The sequence below is a fragment of the Platalea leucorodia genome, assembly GCF_965183815.1.
Source record: "Platalea leucorodia genome assembly, chromosome: 9".
Classification (NCBI taxonomy): Eukaryota; Metazoa; Chordata; class Aves; order Pelecaniformes; family Threskiornithidae; genus Platalea; species Platalea leucorodia.
Genome location: NC_138831.1, coordinates 12,055,979 through 12,082,750, shown reverse-complemented (window position 1 = coordinate 12,082,750; position 26,772 = coordinate 12,055,979). Strand labels below are relative to the sequence as shown.

At 37.8% G+C, this 26,772-nt stretch overlaps 1 protein-coding gene across 1 annotated transcript in view; it reads left to right on the top strand.

Moving 5' to 3' along the window:
- Positions 1-26,772, top strand: part of CNTN3 (contactin 3) — a gene marked incomplete at both ends in the record, with an annotated part of 83,720 nt that overhangs the window by 46,718 nt on the left and 10,230 nt on the right. Inside the window, 6 exons of the mRNA XM_082321650.1 lie at positions 6,378-6,514; positions 8,804-8,933; positions 10,186-10,336; positions 20,857-20,984; positions 22,415-22,590; positions 26,386-26,503. Coding sequence (XP_082177776.1) covers positions 6,378-6,514; positions 8,804-8,933; positions 10,186-10,336; positions 20,857-20,984; positions 22,415-22,590; positions 26,386-26,503 — 840 coding nt within the window. The remainder of the gene's footprint in view (positions 1-6,377; positions 6,515-8,803; positions 8,934-10,185; positions 10,337-20,856; positions 20,985-22,414; positions 22,591-26,385; positions 26,504-26,772) is intronic.

Below are 26,772 nucleotides of genomic sequence, written 5' to 3'. Positions count from 1 at the left end.
TTGTTCTGCTTAATGAAACCCATTCTGTGGAATTAAGTAGATTTAAGTAATCTTTCTTATTTTGTTACTTGCTTTGTTGTTGCCAATAGAATGCCAACAAGTCTGTGTTTAGGGCAGGATCATTTTAACACTTGATAATTTGAAGGATTTTTGTTCTATAATGTTCTATAACTGAAGATAATGTCTTCTGAGGGCTTGCCACTGCGTCTGATATCAAAGCTCAGAAATCTGTCTGGTAAAGAAATCTAACCATATGCCGCTCAGTCTTCCAATAAAAGATCAATATTTAAGGAAGTTGTTCTAAAAGCAGATGAGGATTTGGGGGAAATTAAAGCAATATACTGAAGACTTAGAATAAAAAACATCCATCTGCCAGAAAGTACCAATGCTGGCAAAGATGACTCAAATCTATGTGGTAATGTTAGTGGATGTTGGCTGCTGTTAAAACATTTTATTGGTAGAAGTGTAAGATGTGTCTGCTAATCATCTATAGAAAAGTATACTCACTACAAACAGGCAAATTACTTTTTATTTCAACAGTGAAAGCATTTATGTTTCTCTCCTCAAAAGAACAAAGCACGTTTCTGGCTTACCCAAGAAAGAGTATAAGATGAATTGGGGTTAACATTTTCCAAGTTATCTTAGTGAAATAATGTAAAAAATAAATATGTTCAGGGGACAAAAAAGGACAAAAATTTTCCATTTCACTGAAAAATAGAAGGTTTTCCTTTCTTTGCAGATTTTAAAGATTCTTTGTAAATGAAACACAAAGCTAGTCCCAAACAAAAGCTTGAAACATTTCATTGCTCTGCTATCAAGCAAAACACTCTTATTCTCCTGATTTGTTTTATGAGCTGAAACTGTAAAATTTGAATTCTGAAAATTGGGTTTTTCAGTGCGTAAATAGTTTGATTAAAAAAAAAAAACAGTTATGTTTCCTGTGCTATCCTGCCTCTTCTTCCAATAAGGAATTACAGTCTTGAAACCACAAAGCACTTGAACGTAGACTCAACTTTAATTGTATCCATAGTCATTTTCTCAAGAATGCTTATAAATTTGGTTTAGAAATTCTGTGCACATCTGTAGCTCTTTTTATGAAAAACAAAATGAGTCTGCTTTTTCTAATTTCATTGCAGGTTTTAAATAAAAGTCTCAACCCATAGTTGAAATTGATAATTAAAATAGATACTCTAAACCAGATATTTTGGGTTCTTTCATAACATTACAAACAGACTATTGATCTTCCTTTTTTCTCATGAAGAATTTTATCAAGAAAAGCCCAACATCAAATGTTCAGGTTTTTTGTCCTTTGTGCAGTTCCAACATTTGTTTAATGCCACTTTTCTCCTCAGGGGAGTTCAGAAAGTGCTAAAAATAGGACAAGGTTGTCTAACTTTGATTTAATATAAAACCTGAATATATAAATAATTTGCTTTCACTTTATTAATATATTCGTTTGTCATTGCTTTTAGCCCTTTCCATAAAGAGGTAATAGAAGAATAAAGAATCCATGGAGGCATTTCATGGCATGGAAAAATGAGAAGAGATGAAACAATTACATTTTTGTATTTTAAGATTCAATTGAACATGTAACATGGTAGAGATATGTAAAGCAATTAATTTAAAGTATAATTGAAGAAAATATATTCTTAATCAGCACATGCTGATTTAATGGAACTCATGCTTGACAGTACCAAGGTAAAATGTTTAATAAGGAGAAAAAATTCTGCTGCTGTTCTCCTTTTGCTCTGCAGTGGTGGTCTGTGACAGCAAAGGCGAACCTGCCAGTAATACATAGACTCTACGTAATTTTTAGTGTAGCAAAAAATACTTGTATATTTTGTTAATTACTTTGGTAGTAATGTACCCCCAAAATGATACTGAAACTACATTATTCATGTATGTGGAAGAGCCTCACTGTTTAAAGCCTTTGTCTGATAGCCTGATTCTACTTTGTTAATGGAAATGTCTTCAAAACGTTAACTACAAAACTGTAAATGACTAAATAATATCAAGGAGTTGCTGACTTTGATCAACCTAGAGTTTAATTATCAATGCTGTCTCATAATTTAATTGCCTTGCTATAGAGACAAATTGTTCATCTTTTTTACATACTAAAACTTTCCCCAATGACGTAGCAATTCCCTGTTGCTTGAGAGCATTTTTATTTTTGAATGGAAGTCAAATAATGGACATCTTCAGGGATGTGTTAGATGCTTCTCTAGGCCCAGTTGTTTTATCAGAAAAAAGTTATTCATGCTTAAAGTCACTTGGAGTTGTGAGATAAAGTAAGGTTCATCACTGCTCTAGGCATCAGTATGAGTGTCGTAGCCTGACTTTCAGATATACTACCTAGAAAAATGAAGGTTACATTTTCTGGTTGTTTTTTTCCCCAGTATGCTTCATAGCTGCTTTCTTTTGAACTATGGAAAGGTCCTTTTGGCTCTAATTTATTGCCCAACTGCTGAGCTATCCGAAAGTATTTTCAAAGGAGATTTCTAGCCCAGCTTTCAGAATGTAAATTTCAAAGTAAAGATATGCATATAAGCAGACTGCATCTTATGTGTGAGCCCCAATTAGGGACTGTTATGGAAGAGCTTCCCGTAGTCTTCTGCCTCCAAGCAGAGGCATGGCAGACCTCAGTATTCTCTGGGAGAGTGCAGTGTCTAGACAAAAGTCATGGACCTGAAGCTCTGCCTTTCCTTCATGCTATTCCTGTGGTTTACAGAATTAGAATGAGATTTTTATTGGAGTCTTCTTCTCTGAAGGAAATCAGATATAAAAATTCCTGTTGACATGCATCGTGCATGGTACCCCACAAATTATTCACAAATTGGATCTCGGCACAGCTTCTGAAAAGCATCAGCTTCTTCAGCCATTGCTTCCAAGACCGTCATTGCAGTCACTCATTGCAGTTGGCCTTCATTTGCATCAAACCCGAGAACAGTCGTTGCAAAGGGTTTCTTAAAAATCTAAAAAAATGTTTCTTGCTTTCCGTATGGCCTACAGGGATGCCCTAGAGTGTAATGAAGCAACATTTGTTTTCTTCAGGAACACCTGCCTGGACTAGTTAGCTGGAAGAAAAGGGTGATCATAGCCACCAAGAAAAAGATGACCAAGTCTTCTCACTGGGATAGATTTTATGAAGTTACACACTTGTATCGCTTCTGGCCTGTGGGACCATGAGTATTGCAAGGAATATTTTAGGCAAAAACAACTGAAGCAAAATAGAGTCTAGTGCTTTTCTAAGTGACTGACCATGAGGCTGAAGTATTTCGTCCTAAGGGAACTTTATATGAATCTTTCATGAAGATTGCACAGCAATTTCCTAAGAATTCTTAATATTACCACACAATACAGATTTCTGTCACAGTCTCAAACCCTGCGCTACAAACTCCGTTAAAATTAACTTCCAACCTCTCAATTTACAGGACATTCTTTTTTTATCTCAATGAAAATATGTTTCCTGCTTGCCTATTCCTTGCTTAAGGAGGAAGGAGTGGCGTCGCTTCAGGAAGATCTAAGTTTTACGCCAAACCAATGCAGTAGCTCCATAAGAGAATGAGGCTTTGTTACCAAGTCATTAGTCTTCCTTCAGGAGCACAGATGTGGCAGTGGTAGTGGAACCAGATGTTCCAAGCAGGTAACATTTGCCTAACAGTGACTAGACCTCAAAAAGAATAAAGCTGTATATTCAGAATCATTTAGGTACAGTCAGGCAGAGCTGAATAAAAAGGGCAGTGCTGGGCTTGGAAAGTCATGCTTATCTTTTGAGAGGATATGTAGATCTGCTGGTACATGACCTTCTGTCTGCACTTTTTTCAGCTGCTGCAATGTGGACATCTTTACCTTGGCCAAGGTTCAGAGTATTCAGTGGAATACTCCCAGCTGGAATTGCCTCTATTTAGCTGCTTTTTCAATTTTGAAGTGATTAGTTGAATTGTTCTTTTTCAAAGAGTTTCTAATACTTTTACAGCCTTTTTTAAAGACTTCGAGATGTGGCAGATTGAAAAGGGTATTTTTCTTTCTGCTGAATTCCTTCATTCCTTCATTCCTTCATACTCTCTTCAGTAATTTGAAGAGAAAAAGAGCCTTCCTCAAGAAAATCACTGAAGTCTACATCAACACTCTTGCGAATGAACAAGCACCTTGAATTTCTCACATTGTGGCTTAGGAAGCTCTGTTCTGTTCATTTCTGTTTTGAGTGGTTGTCTTGCTCCCATGCATTCCAAAGCAGCCCAGTTTATCTACCATGGAGACTTGGGAAACCCTCTTATGACATGTCTGACATGAATGAGTCCTAAAACGAAGATTTATAGTGTAGACAATGTTTTTCTTATTAATGGCATTGAATCCAAGATCTTGAACTTGAAAATAGACTATATTTAACCTACTTTCAAGTGTAGATATGGAGCAGATGTGGAATATTGCACATGTATGGATCCATCAATAATTCACGCACTGTTGCTTGTTGCATGAATATTTAGGTATGCAAAGTGCAGGAAGCACGCCAACATGGAGCCCTGAGCTTTCATCCCCTTGACACATGTGGGGCAAATACGCCAAATGACAATGTGAGATAAAGCAATGGCTCTTTCTTGAACTCCAGTGTTGTGACAGTAACTTTCAAGATTTAACCAAAATTAATATCAGTAAGATAGTACATTTGTTTGACACAAAGATCAGGTTATCCTGTCTTTTAGAGCTGACTTTGATAAAGAGAGTGTAAAAAATACATCATCCCCAAATCAGTGAAAGGCATTAATCCTTGCGGGGTATAAGGGACGTGCCAAACAAAAGAAATAACAGAAGGTTTCGCTGTCAGCAAGTATTGGTTGAATTCCAAAACCTCCTAAGTTAATATCTCAATGAATACATTTTAGTAAGTTCTTCTGTGAGAAGTTAATCCTAAGTCTGTATACATAAATCATAAATAGTGTTAATCCTTGTTATCATAAAAATATGGTACTTACATGATCGTGTTGAGATTGTATCGCTGTATTGCAGAATATATGATTGAGAGAAAATTTGTATGCTACAAAAGAATGAATCTTTTTTAAATGAAATTAATACCAACCCTCATCCAAACGTTGGTCTGCTGGTCTTGTGCCTATGGCAATGGAACAGGTTCAGCTCTCAGCTGTGCTGCAGACTTCCCTCGTGGCCATAGGCGAGTCATTAATTTCCCTGGCCTGAATTAATTGCTGGTGTAACTCCATTGTAGTAGGAAGTTCAATGGGAATTAATCTGACCTTCTGTGCTTCCAAAACTCATCTATTCAATAATAATATTTTCCTGTATCACCATGGACAACTTATTTTCCTAGTTGTTTCGATATGAGAGTGTTATGAGATTTCTGAAATTACCAAGTTAGGAAAATCTTTAAGGTAATCAAATTGACTCTGGAAAATTCTTTTGCCCTTAGCTATATATTTGCAACCAAGTTTCATTCTACTTTTTATCTGTTTTCTCCATAAGCAATGTCCAGAATTTATCTTTTCTTGGAGAAATAGCATATATTGAGATTATGAACTTCCTAGTAATTTGAATAAATTCAAAGAAAATTCACATGAATTAGCTATAAAACAATGTTGTGCTGTTGCATGAAATAGCACTGAAGGAAAAAACTGCTATTGTCTTTCATGCAGTGATGTTTATTTACCAAATGAAGGGGTTTTTTTACCCTATGAAAGCTGTAACAGATGCTTTAAACTCTATCTTTTCAGTTTTAATTGTATTTTAGGTAATTCTGAAGGATGTATGGTATTAATACATCAAAATTTTGTTTAAAAGTTAGTGATTTTTGTGGAGTTTCTTAAGGCCATATTCTGGTTTGCATCACCCAAATGCTGTGCTAAGACTAATGCTTTCAAAAACAGTCTCATATATCCATGTATTCATCCAGTTAAGTACTGACTAGCATTAGAAAACAATTAAAATGGTATTTAGAACTAAGGCTGACATGCCATTACATTTTTTTGGCACTTAAAAGATTGTCTTCAGTATTAATCTGATCATTTAGCTACATCAATTATTTAATTCCTATATTACCACTAATTTCTTTATCTTACGTTTACCTCAATTTCAAAGTTGTGTTGTTTAATCATTAGTGATTTTAATATTGGTTTCACTAGTTCAGCTTTAGTCATCTGTAATGTCAATTTTCTTTGGGTTTACTGCTTGTAATAAAAATGTATAAAAGGAACAGTGAGTAATTTGTTTCATTAGGTGACTTGAAGTAGAACCAGTGAGAACCTCTGTTGGTACAAACCAGTCTGCACAGAAAACTGATGAGTGCTGTGCAAACTAACCCTTGATTCTTATATAGAACAATAACTTGTTAGGGTCCTTGTTGTTGATGTGTATTTCATCTGCAGCAAAGCCTCACTGGATCCAGACGATAAAAGATATTGAAGTTGCTGTAGAGGACACCTTATACTGGGATTGCAGAGCAAGTGGGAAGCCCAAACCATCGTATAGGTGGCTGAAGAATGGAGACCAGCTGTCAATAGAGGTAACATTCTATTTTGAAAACATGATGCTATGTAAAATCAACAATACTTCATATAAGTATGAGAATTCTCAAAAGTCCATTAGTCAAGAGAAATATTTGATACTGGTTTTTGTATGTTTGTCAAGAGCATACAGATGGAAACTTCAAAAGCTGCAATACCAGAAACACAAAGACAAATTATGTTGTACAAAAATATCCCAGCTAAAAGCAGATTTAAAAGCAATGGTAGAACCATAGAAATCAGTATGGAAGGAAAGACTGGAGAAGGAAGTTTAATTAAAGTTATACATTAAGAACCATAAATGAGGGATAGAGAACTTAAATTATTTTGTTATACTTGCTATTGGCATTTCATTAAAGGTAAAAAGAAAACATATTCAAACTTCTTGACAAAAAAAGACAAAAATCCTAAAAATTCATAGGGTCACCAGTACTTGATGCAAAGAATGAAATATAAACAGCAGTGTAACATAGGTATTTGCTTTAATACAATTGTTAAGTAAATTAATCGAAAGTAATGCATTTGGTGACAGGGAAAAGAGGTCATACTTGGAAAGTGAGATAGTTGGTCTCCCAGATCAGAAATGCAGAGAAGCATCTAATACCCATATTGATTTTAAATCTCACTGCTTCATTGAGAAAACTGCCTAGTTCAGGTTATCAGGAATATAAACTATGGGCACTAGCCCATCGCAGGAAGGCATTTTGCCCTTGGCCAATGCGTTGTGCTCAATGTTGGCACTCACAGTTGAAGAAGAAAGAGTGACTGCTCGAGTGAATTCAGTGGATGGGTATGAAAAATGATCTAGGCACTGAAAAACATTTCTTACCATTCAGAGCGTTCTAGTTATGTGCTCACTAAAAGGAATGGTAGTGTTTTATGGATAGGTTAAATGAGGGAGTACAAAATTTCATCTCAGTGATTTAAGAGCATTGTTACTGTATCACATAAGGTCACTGAGGTAATGCGTTTTTTTACCTCGATAAGTATAAAAATATCTTCTCCCATTCAGTCTTCCAGTTTCTTCACTTTTGTGTATTGGTGTCCAGCCTTTTGGCATGGTGTCAGCGCATAAGCGTGCATATTTAAGTGCATATTTAAGGACTGTAAACGATAGGACTAAGTCTTTGAAAGCTGGCGCTGAGGAGACATCAGAAGAGGAGTTCTCTGTCTATAGTGATCAGTTGTCTTCAGCTCCTTGACCGCAATAATCCTTCTTCATCCTGGGTCTCCTCCACAAAAATCTGCTGGGGTTGATCCACTTAGCTCCCCTTGTCCATAAACAAATCTTTTGTCAGGAAGAGTAAGAAGAGCAGCTTGGGATGCTAGAGAGAGGATCAAGACATGGAGATGCAGGCTTGTTCCTCTTTGGAATTGTTTTGTCCTTTGTCTAACTGGCTGAGCACCTCACAATAAACTGGGAGGGGACCTGTCAAGGAAGGAGCTGAGCTGAGCCGTCCTGGCCGCCCATAGATAGCCGGTGTCACCCTGCAGTGGGGCCAGCTGTAAGTACATGCCCTTAAGAAAAGGCAGAGAGTGACTACCATTGCATTAGGCCTGGTAAGCCATGTCCAGATCAAAAAAAAAAAATCAGAAAATGTTTTTGAGCAAATTAAAAAAAAAAGGGTTTGTTCTTTTGTTTGTTATTGTTTCTCTGGTTTTCCCCAAAGGAGAAGCTCCTTTGGTTTTGTCTTTGTCACTGGTTCCTTTTCTCACCAGTTCCTGCCATTACGTCCTCAAATTAGTCACTTCTTACCGTAATTCATATAGCTTTCCAAGAATAAGCAAGGTGAGAAGATTCCTTTACTTCAGTAGCTTTGTTGGCTCTGAGGCACTTAAATATGTCTTCTGTTTCATGACTGTTGGAATTTTTTCTGCATAGTATTACAGAGAGCTCATGAGCAAATGGCATGTGTGAAATCTCTAAATAGTAAGAAATGCCAGTGCCATCTGTATAGTTTGGATACTCTGGTCTGTCGTGAGGAGCCTAGTATGATTTTGTCCATATTTCTGGGGAAATACGAGGATATTTGAGATTGCAAAGCCTCTGTGAAACTGAGCAAGTTTGAAGAATCAATTTCATACACTGTGTTGCCAAGTCTCCGTATTCGGTCACTGGTGCCATGCCATGATGCGGTCATGTCACTTATTTTAGAACTGTTCTCATGATTATGCTGTTACATTTACCCCATTTATTGTATTTATGCTGTCCTATTTATATTTCTTACTTATTTTAAATTTTTCACAGGAAATATATCATCAATAAAGGTATTTTTCTTAATATTCAGGGAAGGATCCAAATTGAAAATGGTGCACTTACAATATCAAATCTAAATCTGACAGATTCTGGCAGATACCAATGCATAGCTGAAAATAAACATGGTGTCATTTATTCGAGTGCAGAGCTCAGGGTTGTAGGTAAGATTTTCATTTTTCGCTAAAACACAAACCTCATTCTCCCTCTCCACACACCCTTCACCTGCCTCATATTCCACCTCGTCGTGATCTCAAATTTAACTAACTCAGATGCTATCACTGAAATAAATGTTTTTGTCTACCTAATATCTTTATCTGCAGTGCTGAGGAGTTGACTCATCTGCTTCCAGAGGATTTGCAGTCCAATCATTCATTGCTTTAAAACAGAACACAGCTAAATTATTAATTAGGGGAAGAGCAGAGATGGGGGCTTGGACACAGGCCCAAAGATTAAAACCGCTTACGTGGTCTGGAGGCAGCACTGGCTCAGCACATCAGTCAGCTGCACTCACCTTCTGCAGCGGGGCTTCAGTGCTCCCAGGGGAGCCATGTCATTGGAAAGCAATAGGCTGCTCGTGTGTGCAGCCTTTCCTGATCGAGGGGACAAGCGATTGTCATTCAGTCATTCAAACGGTGTGTGCTCGAATCTAAAATAGTGACAACTGTTTGTTTGAGGGAAACACTGAACTTGTGACTGCCTTATGCACTCATATGCTTGTACGGTTTCTACCTCCAACGTAGACTGATTTCAAAACTAAGCCTGTAAGAGCAGTGTGTTTTGGGGACATGAGTTATTTCCTTTCTGTTGTTAAGATTGCAGTCAATCAGCAGACTGCTCCCTTAGCCTTGATCTCCTAAAATACTGAATTTCCTTTCGAAGTTCATTGTTAGTATAGGTAGAAGCCATGTGCCTTTTCTTAACTGTTAGTTAATGCAAACTATACCCACTCAGAATGAGCTGCACTGTAATTTTGTGTCATCTAACCTATCTGATCTGACATGCATTCTCACACAAAACTAGAAGCCAACCAGTTCCTTGAGTTTTAATGAGACTGCCGGTGTTGACTGCCCTCCCTGGACTTAGACAAGTTGTGTACACTCATATTCAGCAAAGCGTAAAGTTAGGCATGTGCTTAATACTCGTTGGGTTGAGTGAGCTTCAGCTCAGATGAAGTTGGTGTGATGATCTGTGCGTGCTTCATTAGGTGACGTACTCGGCACAACTGAGACATTTACTTTTGTACCAGTATAAGAAGAAATGCATAATTGTCCAATAGAAGATCTGGTTGAATTAACTAATTCATATTTTTAATTATGTTTAGAAGCTGAAAAGTGTCATGTAAGTGCTAAATAGCAGTATCATTAATATAATTAAAGGTGCTTTATTTTACTGTTACTATGCCTTCTGTTTTAGCTTCTGCTCCAGATTTTTCCAAGAATCCAATGAAGAAACTGATCCAGGTTCAAATAGGCAGCACAGTTACTTTTGAGTGCAAACCCAAAGCTTCCCCTAAGGCCAGATGCTCCTGGAAGAAGGGAGGTGAGCAGCTACATGAAAATGAAAGGTATCAAGTTATATTGGTTTATTTGTTTTAATCTTACAAAAAGCTTGTTTATGTCTTTTTATGCAATACTGTCATCTGTAGATCCAAATAGTTGTAAAGTCTCTCTGAAGTCTGTCTAGCTGGGGGCATTGTTTGGTTGTTTTTTAATTGTTATTGAATCTGAGCACTGAGAGTACATGCATATTGCTTTCTTTAAGGTCAAGGGCCAGATTTTATTTTCAGTTTAATGTAGAATTTGGCCTCATTTAGAGAGAACCAGGTACTGATAGAAAACTGGAAATACAAAGCTTATGAAACAGTACTTAAAGCCTTCAACAAAATACTCTGAAAATGCTGGCAATCAGGCAGATGAGGCATATTACAGCCATGGTGATAATGTGGCTGAGAGACAAAAAGGAGACTTAAAAAAAAAAAAAAATCCAGTTGGCAAAAGTTAATAGTTGGTAGGTCCAGAATAGCACTCTTACCATTCTAATATTTTGATTTTTACCATTCTAGTACTGTGTTTGTTTATATGGGAAGAGTTATTACAAAGATGACTCAAAATTGTAGGTCACACACACACACAAGAATTACGCAAGGTTTTCCAGGTGATTGCAAGATGGACCTCATAAACCCAAACACTTGAGCTGAATGGTGACAGATGAAAATCAATATTGGCAAATGTGTAATACACTTTGGAAAGAAAAAGTAAAACAGTAAAACCACTTGTATCCAAGTGTTGTAAATTAACTGGGAACACTTAAGAAAGTGATAGAAGTGTCACCATGCACAGGTGGGTGCAAACATCTGCTCGGTATGCATTATCAGTTAAATAATAGAGCAGTGATATGTATGGGACAGAACAGAAAATAACTTACATGCCATTACAAAAATTCATTCCCTTGGATATTGTCTTAAGTGCTGGTCATCTTCTCTCAGAAACATGTAGTGGAGGTACATGACGAAAATATTTAGGATCACAACTGATGGATTTCTAGTCAGTTCAGCCATTGGAAAGGTTAAGATTGTATGACTTCAGGAAGAAATAATAGGTGTGTGAAAGAAAATGTGTACTCATTATGAATGTACTTCTTCATATATATTATTAATATTATATATTATATATTATTAATTTCATGTGCATGTTCAGATGAAAACAGGAAAAGAAAATGAAAATACTCTTTCAGGTTCTTTTCAAGCAGCCATAAACTTTGTCTACCAATGATAATGTATGTTGCCATTTCTTTAGCATTTACATGATAGTGAATGTGTTTTGGTGTTAGTAATTCTCAGTGGAGAGTTTGTGATTCACCTATATCCTCAGCCATTGACTTCCAACAATATGTAAACATTTTTTTTCCAGCAATAACCATTAAAGCATTATTGAATTAGTCATAAGCTAAAATTGCAAAAGTCTACTGATTAAATTGTGTAATCAAACTATGCAGAAGCATACATGTCTGCACTCTGGAGCAGTCACTTGCTTCGCATCTCTCCAACATGAGGGATTACAGCCTTTTCAAGCTTTCTGTTTTACATTTCAATATTTGCATAGAATGGGAGTTTCAGGTAGTGAACTGGGACAGGAAAAAAAACCCTTGGATGAAAGGGGTAATTAAGATAGTTATGTATCTGATTTAGCATGAAACTAGGCAGTTTGGTACTTAGGACATTCCAGCTGCAGCACTTCAGCACTCAGTACAGGCTGTAAAAACTCTGAGGAGCAGCATAACTATTTGGGAGTTTAGTCTGCCCTGAGGTCAGCCTTTCTGCAGCTAGTTGCTGGACTATCTAAGATATAGACTGTAGTCACAGCAACAGCCATGGAAAGTCGTAGGGTTTGCCTGGGAGCAGTGAGGACAGGATGACTGCAAGTGTTCCTCTTGCAATGCTCTGGTATCACCCTGTGCTTAGCAGGATAATTCAGGGACAGTGGTATCACTGAAGTGTCCAAAAGTCCAGACGTGAGATGGAGGAAATTGAACGTTTTGGTTTTGAAGGAGGATTGCTATGGCAGTGTGTTGTGGTTTCATGAATGTACCCCTGCTCCTCTAGGTCTTTGTGTTAGGTTTTACAAAGCTTAGCCTATCATTGGAAAGCTATTTCTAAACCAGGTGAAATTCTTCTAGTCCTATTCCTGCAAAACACCATGGCATGGTTTTGTTCTGAAGTTTCTAAACGCAGAAGATGCTACCAGATAGGTCAAAACTTTTAGAGGCTGCAATCGAGACCGTTATTTGCTCTATTGTAAGGCTAGAGCTCTCTCCTTGTACCCGAAAGCTTTGGACACTTGCTGTCATCTTGATCTGTGCAGCTCTGGCTGTTTCTTCACAGGGACCACAATAGTTTTCATGTGTTGAAGTGTTAAGTGTTGTCAGGTTTGGCAATTTGGCAGAAGATTAGGCATCTGTCATTACAGAGCTTGACACGGTACCACAGGCTCGCTAGCTGGCTGCATGCCTGCAAGCAAGCAAGCAAAATCTCATTCAAAATAACCCTAGTTGGTTTTTCTTTCTATGTGAAACCTCCCATCGTCTTGTAATGACATCGTATCACATTGATAAATAAGTCTGTAACACAGGGCCAAAATGATCTCTAAAACTCATGTGAAACAGTGCTTTTTGATGATTCTCATTTGTTCTTATTTTTATGGTTGCTTTTGTACAGCATGTATGTAAATCCATAGCACTTGATATTTGCCATTTAGGAAAATTCCTAGTTTTTGTCCCCATACCATTTCCATAAAAAGGCAGGCAGGAAGAATGGTATCCTTCCCGTTCCTGCTTGTCATCAGCCTTCAGATAACCTGTGTAGCTTTGGTTCATGATATTCAAAGCTGCCAGGCATGCTTGGACTTTGCAGGGCTCCACACATGTTCAAGAGAAGAGCATTCCAGCCACCACTTCCGCATTGCTTTGTGAGCTATCTGTCTGGATAGGCATCAGATCTGGTCTTAATGGTTGCTTTGGATTGCCCTTCAGAAGCAGTACTCACCAATTTCATTTGTGGTGATGGTACCAGGCTAAAGAAAGTAATGTTCAGTTTCTGAAAAAGTATTGATCATACATGATGCTGCCTGCTTAGATTTATGAACATAAATTATGGCTTTTAGTTCTGCAAAGTGGAGGTATTTCCAAAATATGGCCCAAAGTGTCTTCTTCTATATTTTTGACAGCACGCTGTAAATGGCTTACAGAGGAAACATAATAACAAGCCAATAATCCTGAATTAATCTAAATGAAGTACACTCGCCTTCAGAGAAAAGCAGAAATGCGATTCTTTGGAGAAAGCACTGGAGTTCATTACTGTCTGCTATGAATAATTGCAATTCATGAATTTCTTGCAGTTCTATGATTCTTGCAATTCAGGAAAGTGTTTCCAATTAGCAGTACATTTTTCAACCATTCACTACATTTCTAATGGAGAAGTCTGTTGGGGGGGGTGTCTTTTTTTAATTCCAGAAAAAGGGATGAATAAGTTCCCAAAAGGGGTAATGCTGGCCACAGAGATCCAGCATGCTCTTTACCTAGAAGGTAGAATGAGTTTAATGACATTTGGGGCTCAGACCTCCAGTAGGGTTCAGGCTCACAGAGTGCTCCTTAGGAGAGACAGACAGAGACTGAGTGTGAGATGGAGACTGACATTCCCCTCCCTTAGAATTGCCATTTGCTTGTAAAGAGCAAGAGGGAAGTCACAGTCTTCAAAGAGTGCAGCAAGTTATTTTGTCTCCGTAAGTCAGTTCCTGCAAGGGAACAGCCCTTGCAGTATATCCCATGTGGATAAATATATTTATAGTTTCCCAAATCTATTTGCCCTTGAGTAGTTAAAACCATATTCTTGTTGAGTTTGGTAGGTCTGCTTGTTGTATAGTGGAGTTATTCAACGTTGGTAGAGAACGGGGACAGTGTAATGTTTCATTTTTCATGTAAACGTGCACAAAAGTTGGAGTGTGTCCTCTTCTGAGGATGTGCCAGCACACTCCACTAGCACCCTGGTATAGATACTGTGGTTAGACCATGCTAGTTTGGACTGCACCTAAACTGGGAAGGCTTTCTGGAAGGCTTAGAGGCCAAACATGGCTTAGCATGAGGGTAGAACTAGTCCTTAATGTCAGCTGTAAAAGTGAAAATGTCACACAAGATGCGGCAACGTGGATAGAATCGGTATGTTTTAAGAAAATTCCTGTTAGAATAATAAAAATGAAGCACAAATACTCCATTACTTCAATGCATTCATAGTATTTTGTTGTAAGAGAACTTATGTTTTGCTGGAGGTACTGACCACATTACTTTAGTAAAGCCCGAAAGATTTTCATTTTGATGGCACTGTTGCTTGTATTCTTAATTTATTTTTAAATGGTGCTGCATTTTCTGTATGTAGAAGATTTGGATAATGACTCAGTAAATTTTAATTAAATGAGCTGAATATGATATGTCTTGTGGAGGGAAGAAAATATTATTCAAAATGGATTCATGAGCTCTGGACTGAGAAATCATTCAACGTTGAAGAATACAATCTTGCTTCTTGTTAGTTTTGCAAAATATGTGATTTTTTTTTTAATAATATCTTGAATAAAGAGAGCTAGACAGTAAAGAGCAGTGGAATACAGAGAGAAGTGAAAGCATAGGGATCACTGTAGAACATGCAGAAGGAAAGACAGAAAATGGGAATTAAATCAATTGGGTATTGAAGGACGATATGCTCCCCACCACAATGCAGTTTTGGACCTTTGAAATAAATAATTTGAGTGATGTAATGAAGCATGATAATGAAGAATTCGCAAGAGTTCTTTTCTCTTTAATGACTGCCAGATCAGGTACCGAGGGTACCTGATTACCTGGCACAGGTAATTTTTCACCCCGTATTATGGTTATAGTGTGTACCACCACACTGGCAGCAGCTCGTACTTACTCAGGCTGTTCCTTGCCAACCATCTCGTATTATAAGGTCTTTAATCTCTAAACTATATTTTATCTGCACAACTAGGTTTTGTTTATTCCAAATTAATGTGGAGCAGCTTCTACTGATAGCAGGCCATAGCTCCCAGTGTCTCCAGGTAGAGAGAGCAAAGGATGCCAACTGTAGTTGCTTTCATGTACCTTCTGTGTTGAAAAGCTGGCCTGAGACACCTCCATCTCCAGATGGATGTGCTTTTATTTTTCTTTTATCCTCCAAAAAAGGAGGATTAGACATTTAACCAAGGTTAAATACGCTTGATATTAGTTTAACTCATCAAAACCAGAAGACATACCAAAATAAGCTGCAACCTAGATAACCCCTTTAAAGATTTCTTTAAATGTTTTATGTATGTATATAATTTTTAATTGATATATATATAGCACTAGACAGTTGCTACATGTTGGCTGTAGTGGGTCCTGTGCTCCTGGCTCAAATACCTGACTAGAAACAGATTAATTCAAGGGATTTTGAGATCACGTGGAGCAGTGTTTCACCTGTAAACAAATCCACCTTTATTCCTAGATATTTCTAGATTTACCAAGACTAGAAAAAGATTAAAAGATGCTGCAAACCTTAACTTCACTAAAAGATATTCCAGCACAATTCTCTTTAAAATCTCCAGTTTCAGCATCTTCAACTGTGGCGAAGTGATGGTAAATTAAGGGGGAAAGAAAAGAGGAGAAATAATTCCTGATAAAATGTTGCATGATTCTTGGAAGTATCAGTTACTGGTTTTATCTTCCCTACAGTTTGAATTAAGTATTTTTACTTCATTTTGCATTACAGTTTGAAATGCTGTGATGTGGAAAGTAATGCATTTACTTACCAGTACTTCAATAGGAGCTTTTTTTTTTTTTTTGCTTTGTTGTTAATTAATCTGTTTTAATGTAGTTGGAATTTGATTGATATATAAAAAGGCAGTTTTCACCCACTTTTCCACTGTTCCTTTGTACTGAAGTGTTATGAACTGGAAAGCAATATGTTTATGTTTATTATCATATCAATAAGGATCTAAAATAGTTGGCTTTTCTGCTGAATAATCTGACAAAAAAGGCAGTGATTACTTAGTTTGATTATGTCTGTTATTTTAGTAATAAAGTAGTGTCACAGGAAGATGAGCAAATTTGCATTCATTAACAGTTTCATTAATGACACTAAATTTTAGTTGGCAGCCTTGTGGTCTTGGATCCTGAGGCATATTCTGGCCCTTAGTCGCGTGTATATGGTTGTACTGCACCAACATTTCAATTTGACAGGGTTTTGATCAGTAAGGTAACGCTGTCCCAGTTCTCTGAGCAGGTAGGTATGGGGACAGTGAATGCAGAATAGCTTGAATCTGCTCATCTGGCAGATCTCAGATGGGCATCCTGGAGCACCGCTTGCTCTCTAGTCCCAGATGATACTTGTTTCAATATCTGAGAATATGAAAATTTGATGCAGTCTGTAACAATAGCAAAATACTTTATCAGTATGAGAAGTACATGCGCTCATTTCACAATTGGATTTCTCCATGGTCAGTTATGACTAAGATAATATATTGTAACGTCACGTGTAAAAGCTGACAGACTAGGCAGAATTGATGGAGACTAACCCTACTGAAGTCCCTCAGCTGTCTGGAAGATCTGTAATGCCAAATACATGCTTCTAGTGTGGGTGGGACGGGAAGACTCTCACAGTTTTACCAACATGAGTCTCTCAAACCCTGAAGTCCTGAAGCTGCTTAATCCTCTCCCCATTCTGTTGACCTTAGTCAAAGAGCCTGGGCATAAGTTAAGACATTTGGCTGTTGTAGGTTTGTTTAGTTGGGGTTTTTTAATGCCATCCCTTTGACTATTGGAAAAAAAGAATCTTCTCAAAGATTAATTTCCTACAGTTTTGCTCAAGAGTTAGCGAGAAATGATTTTGTCAATGATGTTTTGATCTTATGACCAAACGGGTCCTAAATCAGTCTCCAGTTGTGCAAGTGGATATGTGCCAAAGCATTAATCCGCCAATTATCTCTATTTTACGGGGCTAAAAGTTTCTGCCATTTGCTAGTGTATCAAAAGTGTGTAGGTTGTTGAAAATGGAATTCACTTTGAAAATTGCTGGCCTTCAGCAAAATGTATTGGAAAAATGCTTGTAGATACAGGGAACACCAAAGGATGTGTTATTTTTTTGTGTTCAAGATCTAGATCGCTTTCTGGCAGCAGGCCAGCCGTAGTGCATTTGTTTTATCACAGTGTGTGAATATCTAATAATTTTAAATATACTAAAAGCTTCAGTTTGTCTAATGTTTCAGGAGGAGGCATAGAGCTATTTCTGGGTTTAGTGTTTGCACAGGCGGCACTGCATTTACTGTTTTGTAATTGAAAAAGTAAAGCGTTTCTCTTTTTAATTTACCAGTAAAGATTTTTTTTTTTCTAGAATTGATTTGTTGTTGTTTTTCTTTTTTGTAATTCTGGAAAAAAAACTTGATTCTTAATTATATATTGGTTTTAATAAGCCCATTGCTTAATTATTTTAGGCAAGCTAGACTCACAGGTAGCTCAGAGCACTCTAAATGAGATTTGTTTAAATTAAACAATAGATATTTTCTGGTTTATACCCCAGTCCTATTTTTTCCTTTGTTTGATCTCAAGCTTTGTCAATACTGTTGGGTTTTTATTTGGTTTTGCATTTTTTCTACTGGAAACTGCTTCAAAGTAGATGATGCAATACAAGCCTTTGCAAAATATACAGGTAGCTAGAAAGTCCAACAACTCAATAGCTTGCTTGCAACCATAATTGATATATTTAACACCTTTTATTGATGTCGTTAAAATTACCTATAAAATGTATTAATCATGTCTTTAACACATGTTAAATATCTATAAACCATATGGTAAGATTTAATTAATTATAAACGTTCCATCTAATATAAAGTGCAGCCAGATATTGCTTATGAATTTTCCAGAACAAGTTAATAAGCCTCAGGGAGGTCAGCTGTGCTGACGCTAAGGAAGCACATCCTCCTTACGAATATGCTTCAAACACCACCCCATTGGCTTCGGTACCTCATACTTTGGAAGATTTGAAGGTGGTTACGTCCAAACGTAAACTGATTAAACTGTCTGTCTCTTTATAACTCTCTTGCTCCCCCAAATAAGATGCTTTGTCTGTCATTCTAACAAGGCGACTTGTTATCTCTTGGAATCATCTGTTAATTTCATTATTGTACCACCTTTGCCGAAAGGAAATGTATCTCGGCTACGGCGTTGAGTGTGGCAACACCTTCTTTTAAGAAAATATAAAATGCAATCAAAATAATTACGAAAAACAATTAAAAGCTGTGCTTATTTCTAGAGTATGTTTCATTGTAGAGAGCAGTGCAGCTGTGGAAGGAATCCAGGTTCCCGCTTTCAGACATTTAAAATGCAGTCTCCATGTGGCCTTGAGGATTAGGTGAACTTGCTGTTAAGGGAGAGGAGCAGCATAACTACAGAGCCATGACAGACTCCCACCGCCGTGGTCTGTGGGTAGTGAGCATGGTCTTGGAGGATCAGAGGAGCTGAGGGTGAAGGATAAGATCGCTGAACCCATCGGACTCCAGCCTCGTGTTCTGCTGCCCTTATTTACCAACTTAATTCTTCTCTGAAATATGGATTCAGCTGAATTGCTTTTTAAAAAAATACCATTGTAACACTGTATTATTTATAATATAAATCACTCTAAATAATTAATGATAGTGCAGCTTACTGAAGCACGTACCTTTTATGCGCCAACTTTTATTTTGGCAATGCAGTTAAATCGAAGGTGGTGCATTCACCAGGTGTGTCTTAGCCGTGCCTGCCTTCAGTCCTAAAAGTCTTCACAGGCCTGCCCTGCAGCCAGTGCCGCAGTGCCAAGCTTGCATAATCCTTCGTCAGCTACCGTAGCACATGTGGAGCTTCACACGAATTGCTCACGCTGAGCTGTTAGTGTGTGAATGCCAGAAGAGCAAGGAACCTGTTTTATCGAGTGAGCATCCTGCTTGTCCCATGCTTTTGGGAGAAGTTTTGAGAAGAAAAGCAGTGATCCCAATTGCCACCTAACACAGCGGACTTTCCCATCTGCTTTTTGTACTATGTATCTAACTATAGAGAACTGAATCTCAGTTGGGACAAATGATGGAGATCCGTTGATACTAATTTGCCTCAAGTATGTTAAAAATAAAAAGGGGTGTGGTGTGTATTTAATGAATTTTGTACTGAATAAAGAAGCAGGTTAATAATGAAGTACACGCAAGTGAGAAGGCAAAATCCTCATGACTCTTCAGAGAAGGAAGATAGCACTGTTAAGTTTCATGACATTTGCTGCCTTCTCAGCTGATACTTACTCTGACAACTGTGTAAGACTCCAACTAACGCAGTTAGAGGTTCGCCTGGAGTGTTACTGGTGTTTGCTGTTCTGTTGATTCTCGGTAGCTAGATGGGGGAATTGGGCATTTCCAAAATACCTTCTAGCTAAGGTGCTTAGGGAACCAACAGAATAGCCGTGCTGTGATTCATTTGGTGCCTTTGAAACTGATTGATGTGATTGGAGATAGAATTAGGCATATCAGGAAAATGGGTTTTGGGGTTTTTTTTTGTTAATTATTCTGGACATTTTTATATACAGTTTGTTATATCGCTGCTCCAGGTTATCTTAGGGAAGACTTGGTAGAAGGTCCTGCATCTAAGGATAGGACAGATAGGAGGACCAGAAATAGGGAAAGAGGGAGTCAAATCAGCCTTACCTTTGCATCCTTCCAGTGCTGTTGTCTAGGATGTCATCTCTACTGCGGGGATGCTGGTGCTCGTCTGTCTATATCAGTAATGCAAGTTGTCTTCTGTCCACATCTTTTATAAGCATCTTTCTGTTTTGTTCTGTGCTATCTGTCCATTAGGCATGATTCCCACTGGTGGAGGTTATCTGGAGTGGAGGGAATTTTCTTTCCACCAAGCATACCTCTGCCATGTCTGCAGGTCACTCGGACCCAGCGTTGGTGATAAACTGAGACAGAAGTCTGCAACAGTGTGAAGTCTCAGTTTGCTTTCTAAACAAACACTGAGTTTCTACTTGCATGGACTAAATCTTGCTTTACAGAGTCAGATGTGCAAATGCGCTATTGACTTCAATGCAGCGTGTGTTAGGCTTGTATATATGAGCCCTGAAAAGTGCAAAACGTGGATTGTTTCTGAAAAATCCCATTGCACCATCATAAGAATGATACGCAGTTATTTCAAAGTTACCATGCAAGACTGCATGAGGTAAACAACATAATACAGTTGAAAATTATTCTAGTTCCATTTGCTGCAGCTGAAAAAGATGGAGTTAATGTGGGGTTTCTCTCACACACACAAACATACATGTGCACACATGCATATCTTAAACATTGGTTCTACTGGTGTCCAAAATGGTAAGTAAAATACAGATGGGTTCAAATTTGTTGTATATTGTCAGTGTATGGCCACAGAATTTTCAAACATCAGGTTGGTAATTGGTGCAGTTTGATATATCTAAGGTAACAATATGAGTAGTAAAGCATTTTGTCTACAAATCAATGCTGCAACTTTTAAAATCTCTTCATAATTTTTTAGAATCATGTTATTAAAGGATGGAGGACTAAGAATAGCAAATGTGACCAAACTTGATGCTGGAAGCTACACATGCCTGGCAACAAACCAGTTTGGAACAGCCAGTGGCTCGACAAACTTAATAGTTACAGGTAGGTGAGCTGGCATGGAGGGTCATCTGCGAGGTGGAGTAAATTGAATTGCAAACTCTGCAACAGAAGTCTGCAATGATGTGGAGTCTGAGTTTGCTTATTGAAAAAATACTAAATGTGGTGGAAAGTAAAGAGTGTGAGAAGTTACATATTTGACAATATAAAAAGATAAAAGGATATTTGTTATAGATCTTTTATTAGCTGAGAGGAAAGAGACTGAGGGATTTTCTGTCTTTGACAAAGATATTTCTCAGATGTGAGGGAGTTCTGAACACTTTCCTCCCTTCTCTCACTTACCTAAATACTAAATAGTGCAATTATGCTTTTAAGTTTGGGGCTTTTTTTAATTTGTTGAGGAAAAAACCATGGCAATCAAAAAATTTTTGAGGTAATTCTGTATTCCAGTCCAAAATCTGCTTAGCCCTAAGGAACTATATGCTGTTTGCTTATGGAAAAAGATGTGGTAGAAACTCCAGCTGCAGGAGCCTTCGGGGACTCCACGGGCAGTAAAGTATAAAGTCTTTCAAAAGCGAATTGTATACATGGTTGTTGTTAAAAGGGTTCTTGCCCCTCCCTCTAAGTCATCCATTACTAGCTAAGATACTGGATTAAAAGGACCAGTAGTCTGTGGAGTTTATCTGAAGATTGTCTTTTCTCATGATGTTCTTTTTTTAAAGATTGGAATATCGGAAAGATTTTCCAAACTCGGAATTACTGAATATCCTACTGCATTACATATCCTATATATCTCGTAGATCCAAATAGAATTATTTTGTTCAGTGAATTAACAGCTTCACATTTTCCGTCTGTGCTCCTAAATGATTCATGTCCCTTTATATACAAATAATAGAATTATATAGAAAGGATTTCTAGAATGAAAGTTTATTTTTACAGTGTTTACAGTACTTTGAAACTTTTCTCCATTAATGTGGTTCTGGAATAACAAGCAGCTGTTCTTAATGACGCTATTTATGTTCTATATGATATATGGACCCAAATATCCAATGCATTCTATCCTGTGTGGATTTCTGCTAGTTTATTAGCACCTTCTCTCACTCCCCCCTCTTAATCTTCCCAGTGGCTGCTACTGCAGCTTCCTGCTCCAAACCCTGAGTGTTACTGCTGAGACCCACACACGCTCATGAATGGTAATTTCATTGCTGTGGGTTGCAGTGCATTTAGCTTTGTAAACTACTTTGGCCTGTCCCCAGCAGGTTAAAATTTACCTTTACAGTGTCAAGTAGCTCCCACTGGTAAATGTGCAAGGACACAATGCTCCAACAAGAGGGGTTGGGCAGCAGCATTTATAGTCCAGAGGCAGAATTTGAAGTGACTGTCATTAATCAGATTTGAAGAACGTGTAGAATATTAGTAGCAAGCACAGCTTAGCAATACAGGAATCCAATAACTGATATTTCTGCTTTCAACAGAGCCAACAAGGATTACTTTGGCACCTTCTAACATGGATGTCACTGTCGGAGAAAGTGTCGTCTTGCCTTGCCAGGTTCAGCATGATCCTATACTGGACATCAGCTTCACCTGGTATTTCAATGGAACGCTCACCGATTTCAAGAAAGACGGTTCTCATTTTGAGAAGGTTGGAGGGGTAAGTTGCAAACACCTTCTCTTCATTTGCTTTATGGATGTACGCAGCACAGACAGGCTTACTTTTTGTCTTTTTCTAGCATGGTAAAAATAGGATGTTTCTTCTGTTTTGGGCCTGTAGAATTTCCTTCTATGTTAGAAGGAAATCATTCATTGAGCTAGCTTGCTGCCCATAACCCATTGCTCAGACACCTTGTATTTTAGACCTGAATAAGTTCCTACCTGTGTTTCTGCATCTGGCCCCGCATGATTTTCCCCAAGATCATATGAAACACAGCGATGACAGATTAAGGGACTTGACGCAGACTTTGTGAGCTTCAGCCTAAAGCTGAACAAAAACATCCCATCTTTCCTTATTTTTCCTGCGCTTGCATCCTTAGTGTGCCCCTCAACATTCTGCCTGAGCATCCGCAGGTGAGAAGCCATATATCCCATTAAATATTTCCTATGCCTGATGCAGAGATGCTGCTGGGGGTGGTGGGCGTGGTGACATTAATGGTTTTTAGAATTTAGCCTTCTAATTAAAACAGGAAAAGGAAAGCATTAAGACAGATGAAGGATGTATCAAGAGAATGAAAACAATTACAGCAAAAGCTCTTATTACAGTGCGAGCCATGGCCAAGTGATAACAAAACAAGCAGCTGAGCATCAGCATGAAACTGGCCATTATAAGCCTTCATAAAGTTTTCTTTCACATAAGTCTTGCCAGATCTCCTGCTTTAGAGGAATAACTGTGGGTTAGACACTACCGCCTGTGAAACTGTGACATTTCAGCACCTAACTTTTTTCTTTTTGCCTGTAAAACCTGGAAAGATTTAGCATTTAATCAGTAGGCACCAAAGACACAGATTGTTCTGCAGTTTGCAATTGATTAAATACAAGTGCATGTGGAGATGATGGGATTTCCTTGTAGGAGCCATGAGATATTCATATATCATGTACATTTTCACAGAAATGTTTAGAGAATTACAAACTGACCATCTGTCATGCTGTAATGGGAATGCTCCGATTTCATAGCCCGTTACCTTCCAGTATTGCTACATGGACTTTATTTATTTAGTAATATTTCCCCCCAGCTGTACCCTGGTTGTATATACAAATAGTGATATTAGAAAGGAAAGGTTAAAAACATACCAAAACCTGAATCTGACAGTTTTACTGGCTCAATTAAAGCTTCATAAGCTGATTGGAAAATGCAATATTTTTTCCTCACTAAAAATTCCAGGTTTTTCCTAAAACAAACACAGGCATAATGCCAAATCAAAGCCTTGTTTAGGTGTCTTCCCCGCCCCCCCCCCCGAGTAAAAAAGCATCAAAAAGTAGTTTTTCACAAAAAATTCTCAGTCAGTGCTGAAGAAGAATCCAGGGTGAGTATTGGCTAACTCAGAAGTCTGAATCTAGAACATTTTACTTGGAAATTTGTCATAAGGGACAGAATTAAGGGGTTTTATGGAATATAGACATTTAGGTTGGTTTTTTTTAAAACTCTTAATTGTGTAAAGAGGGATTGAGGCTCCTTAGTGGAAAACTTCATGGGTTACCAAGAGATCCACAAAAATATTTTATGGGCTTTGTATCCCATTAAGGTCAGTGGAGTAATTTCACCTGGAGTTACATGTGGGTCATGGTAAGTAAATAAGCATAAACATGTTCTAAGCCTTCCAATGGTTGCAGTCTGTATTTGTTAAATGAAAAATCTGTGCAACAATAACTTCAGCTTTCTTGGTCGTAAACATGGCAAAAGGAAAATACTTTTTCAATGGATTCTATGTAATGATGCCTTGGAAGTCCGTGTCACGCGTGCCTGAGGTCTCCGACATGTAGTAGTTAGTGGGAATGTTATGGGACCACCACCTGGTCTTCCAGATGGTTAGAAAAATATAGGATGTAACACTGTCTTACTGCTCTTTTTTTTCTAAGACAGATGATTTATACCAAGAGTATGGCAAACCGAGCAGATTCCAAAATTTTGAACAGATTGCCTCTAAACAGTTTCGGCTATCACCTGCTTATAGAGCCCAGCAATGGCCGAGACTGTTAGGCAGTCAGGAGAAGCAAAAGCAATTTCAGCAGCTGTTCATACTGCATGGACTACGGTTTATTTGTATTCTGTGTAGCATGGAGAAAGGAAGGTGATCTTACTGTCACCTGGACTTGTCCACACTGACAGAGATTTAATCTGGCTAGGCAAGAATGTGGATACTGCAGAGCCATAGGAGGTGAGGGTTCCTGCAGTGTTGTAGCTTTTTGCTGCTGCAGGTTTCTGCTGTTTTCCCCAGTACTTTAGGATTCTTCCCCAAAATATCCACAAATAATTTAAATGCAGTGTTAATTGGTGGGTTTTATTTCAAGTAAAATTATTCTGTTTGACAGTCCCCTTTGTTGAGATGTTTTAAATGTAGTTTGCTAAAATAAGTAAGTAAGTTCCACGTAGAACATGATTTGCTTGTGAGTATGCATTGCTGCTGTTGGTTGTTCCCTGAATATCCACTTCCAATCAAGCAGATGGATTTTAGATTGCCTTCGACTCAACTTCTAACGTATTGTAGGCAGTCGGCGCTGAATTGTCCTGCAAATGCTTACATCTGTGCTTTCGCAGAAGACCAGGCATTGTGTTTACACACACATGGAAGGGAATCAGGCAGAATTGTTTTCAGCTTGTGTTGAATAAAAAAGTGAGACATGGTAATGCTGAAATAATGGGTGTGAGCGTGAAACAAAGAAAAATAATCAAATGGTTGGAAAGGTTGTTGATTTTTTTTTTCCTAAGACTAAAATAAGCTCCAGAATTGCGTTTCCCCTTTCTCCCAAACTACTGCGCATCCAAGAATCAGTCATGTGGTCAGAGTAGCTGAAAATACCCACAAAATAGGGTTCTGTCCTCAAATGAAACGCTGCTTCTCCAGAAATTTTTTTAAAAAATAGAAACTTTTTAAAATTGGAGTCTGACTGAGAGATATTTCACCTGGAAAATACGATGTGAACGTTAAAGCAGTAATTCAGCTGATACAAAGACAAGATCTTTTTTGAAGTGACAGTGGCTACCAAGTTCTCTACTCAGTGATGCAGAAATCAAATCGTATACAAGGAGCCCTAACGTGACATGAAGTTACAGTTTTCACTTAAGTTTTATGTATGTTTCCCTTGATGCAGGAGATCAACCACATGCTATGACATGAGAGAGACCCATGGGAAAAAAATTATCCAAAGATTAACTATTCAACAAAGAACAAAGAATAGAACTTAGAACTATAAATTCGGGGAATTTAGCCCAAAATGTAGAACTAACTTTTAAATGAAAGTGTGCTCGCACACTGTAGAATGGACCAAATTCGGCTTTGTCATTTACAGTTTTGAACTCTTTCTTTAGAAATCTGTGATAACTAAATTCTGTCTAGAAGTCAAATTGGTTAATGGCCATGGAAATCATGTTCTTCTCTTTTTTTTAGGGCTTTTGAGGCAAATGGTTGGTTGGGGGCACTGACTTTCTTCATGGTTCCGAATAGCAGTCAGGAGGTGTGTTCCCAGTATGAGCTCACCACGTTGTAGCTTACTTCTCCTGTAAAAGAAAAAGGGACACTATCTCATGTTTATTAGGAAAATGCTTAACAGACAATTACCATGGAGCAGCTGATGGGTAATAACTTGCTATCCTGCAGGCTGTCTGCCAATGCAATTTTTGAGCAATTTTATTTTCAACATTTTTGGTTGATTTCTTTTCCATTTACAAATAGAATCTTAATATTAAATTACAAGGTAATACATTTATTTTAGTAAGAACTTTGTATTTTGACAGAGTGCATCAGGAGATTTAATGATTAGAAACATCCAGCTGAAACATAGTGGAAAATATGTTTGTATGGTGAAGACAGAGGTGGATAGCGTAGCATCTGCAGCGGACCTTATCGTACGAGGTAAATTTCAGCTTCAGTTACCATGAATCATATTTTCTAACTTTTGTGTATTGTAGATTACAGAAACAACTGATATTGTAGAGTACCAAACGCAGTTCATCTGTGACTTGAATTATGTGATTCTGCCTTGCAGTTAGGGAGAATTTTAGCTCAATTTTTGATGAAGCATAATTTTTCCCAGAGAAATTAAGAGCTGAAAGTTACATAAATCTTGACTTCACATCTTTTCTCACTGACAGTCCTTCAAGTCACTGACGAGAGGGAACGAG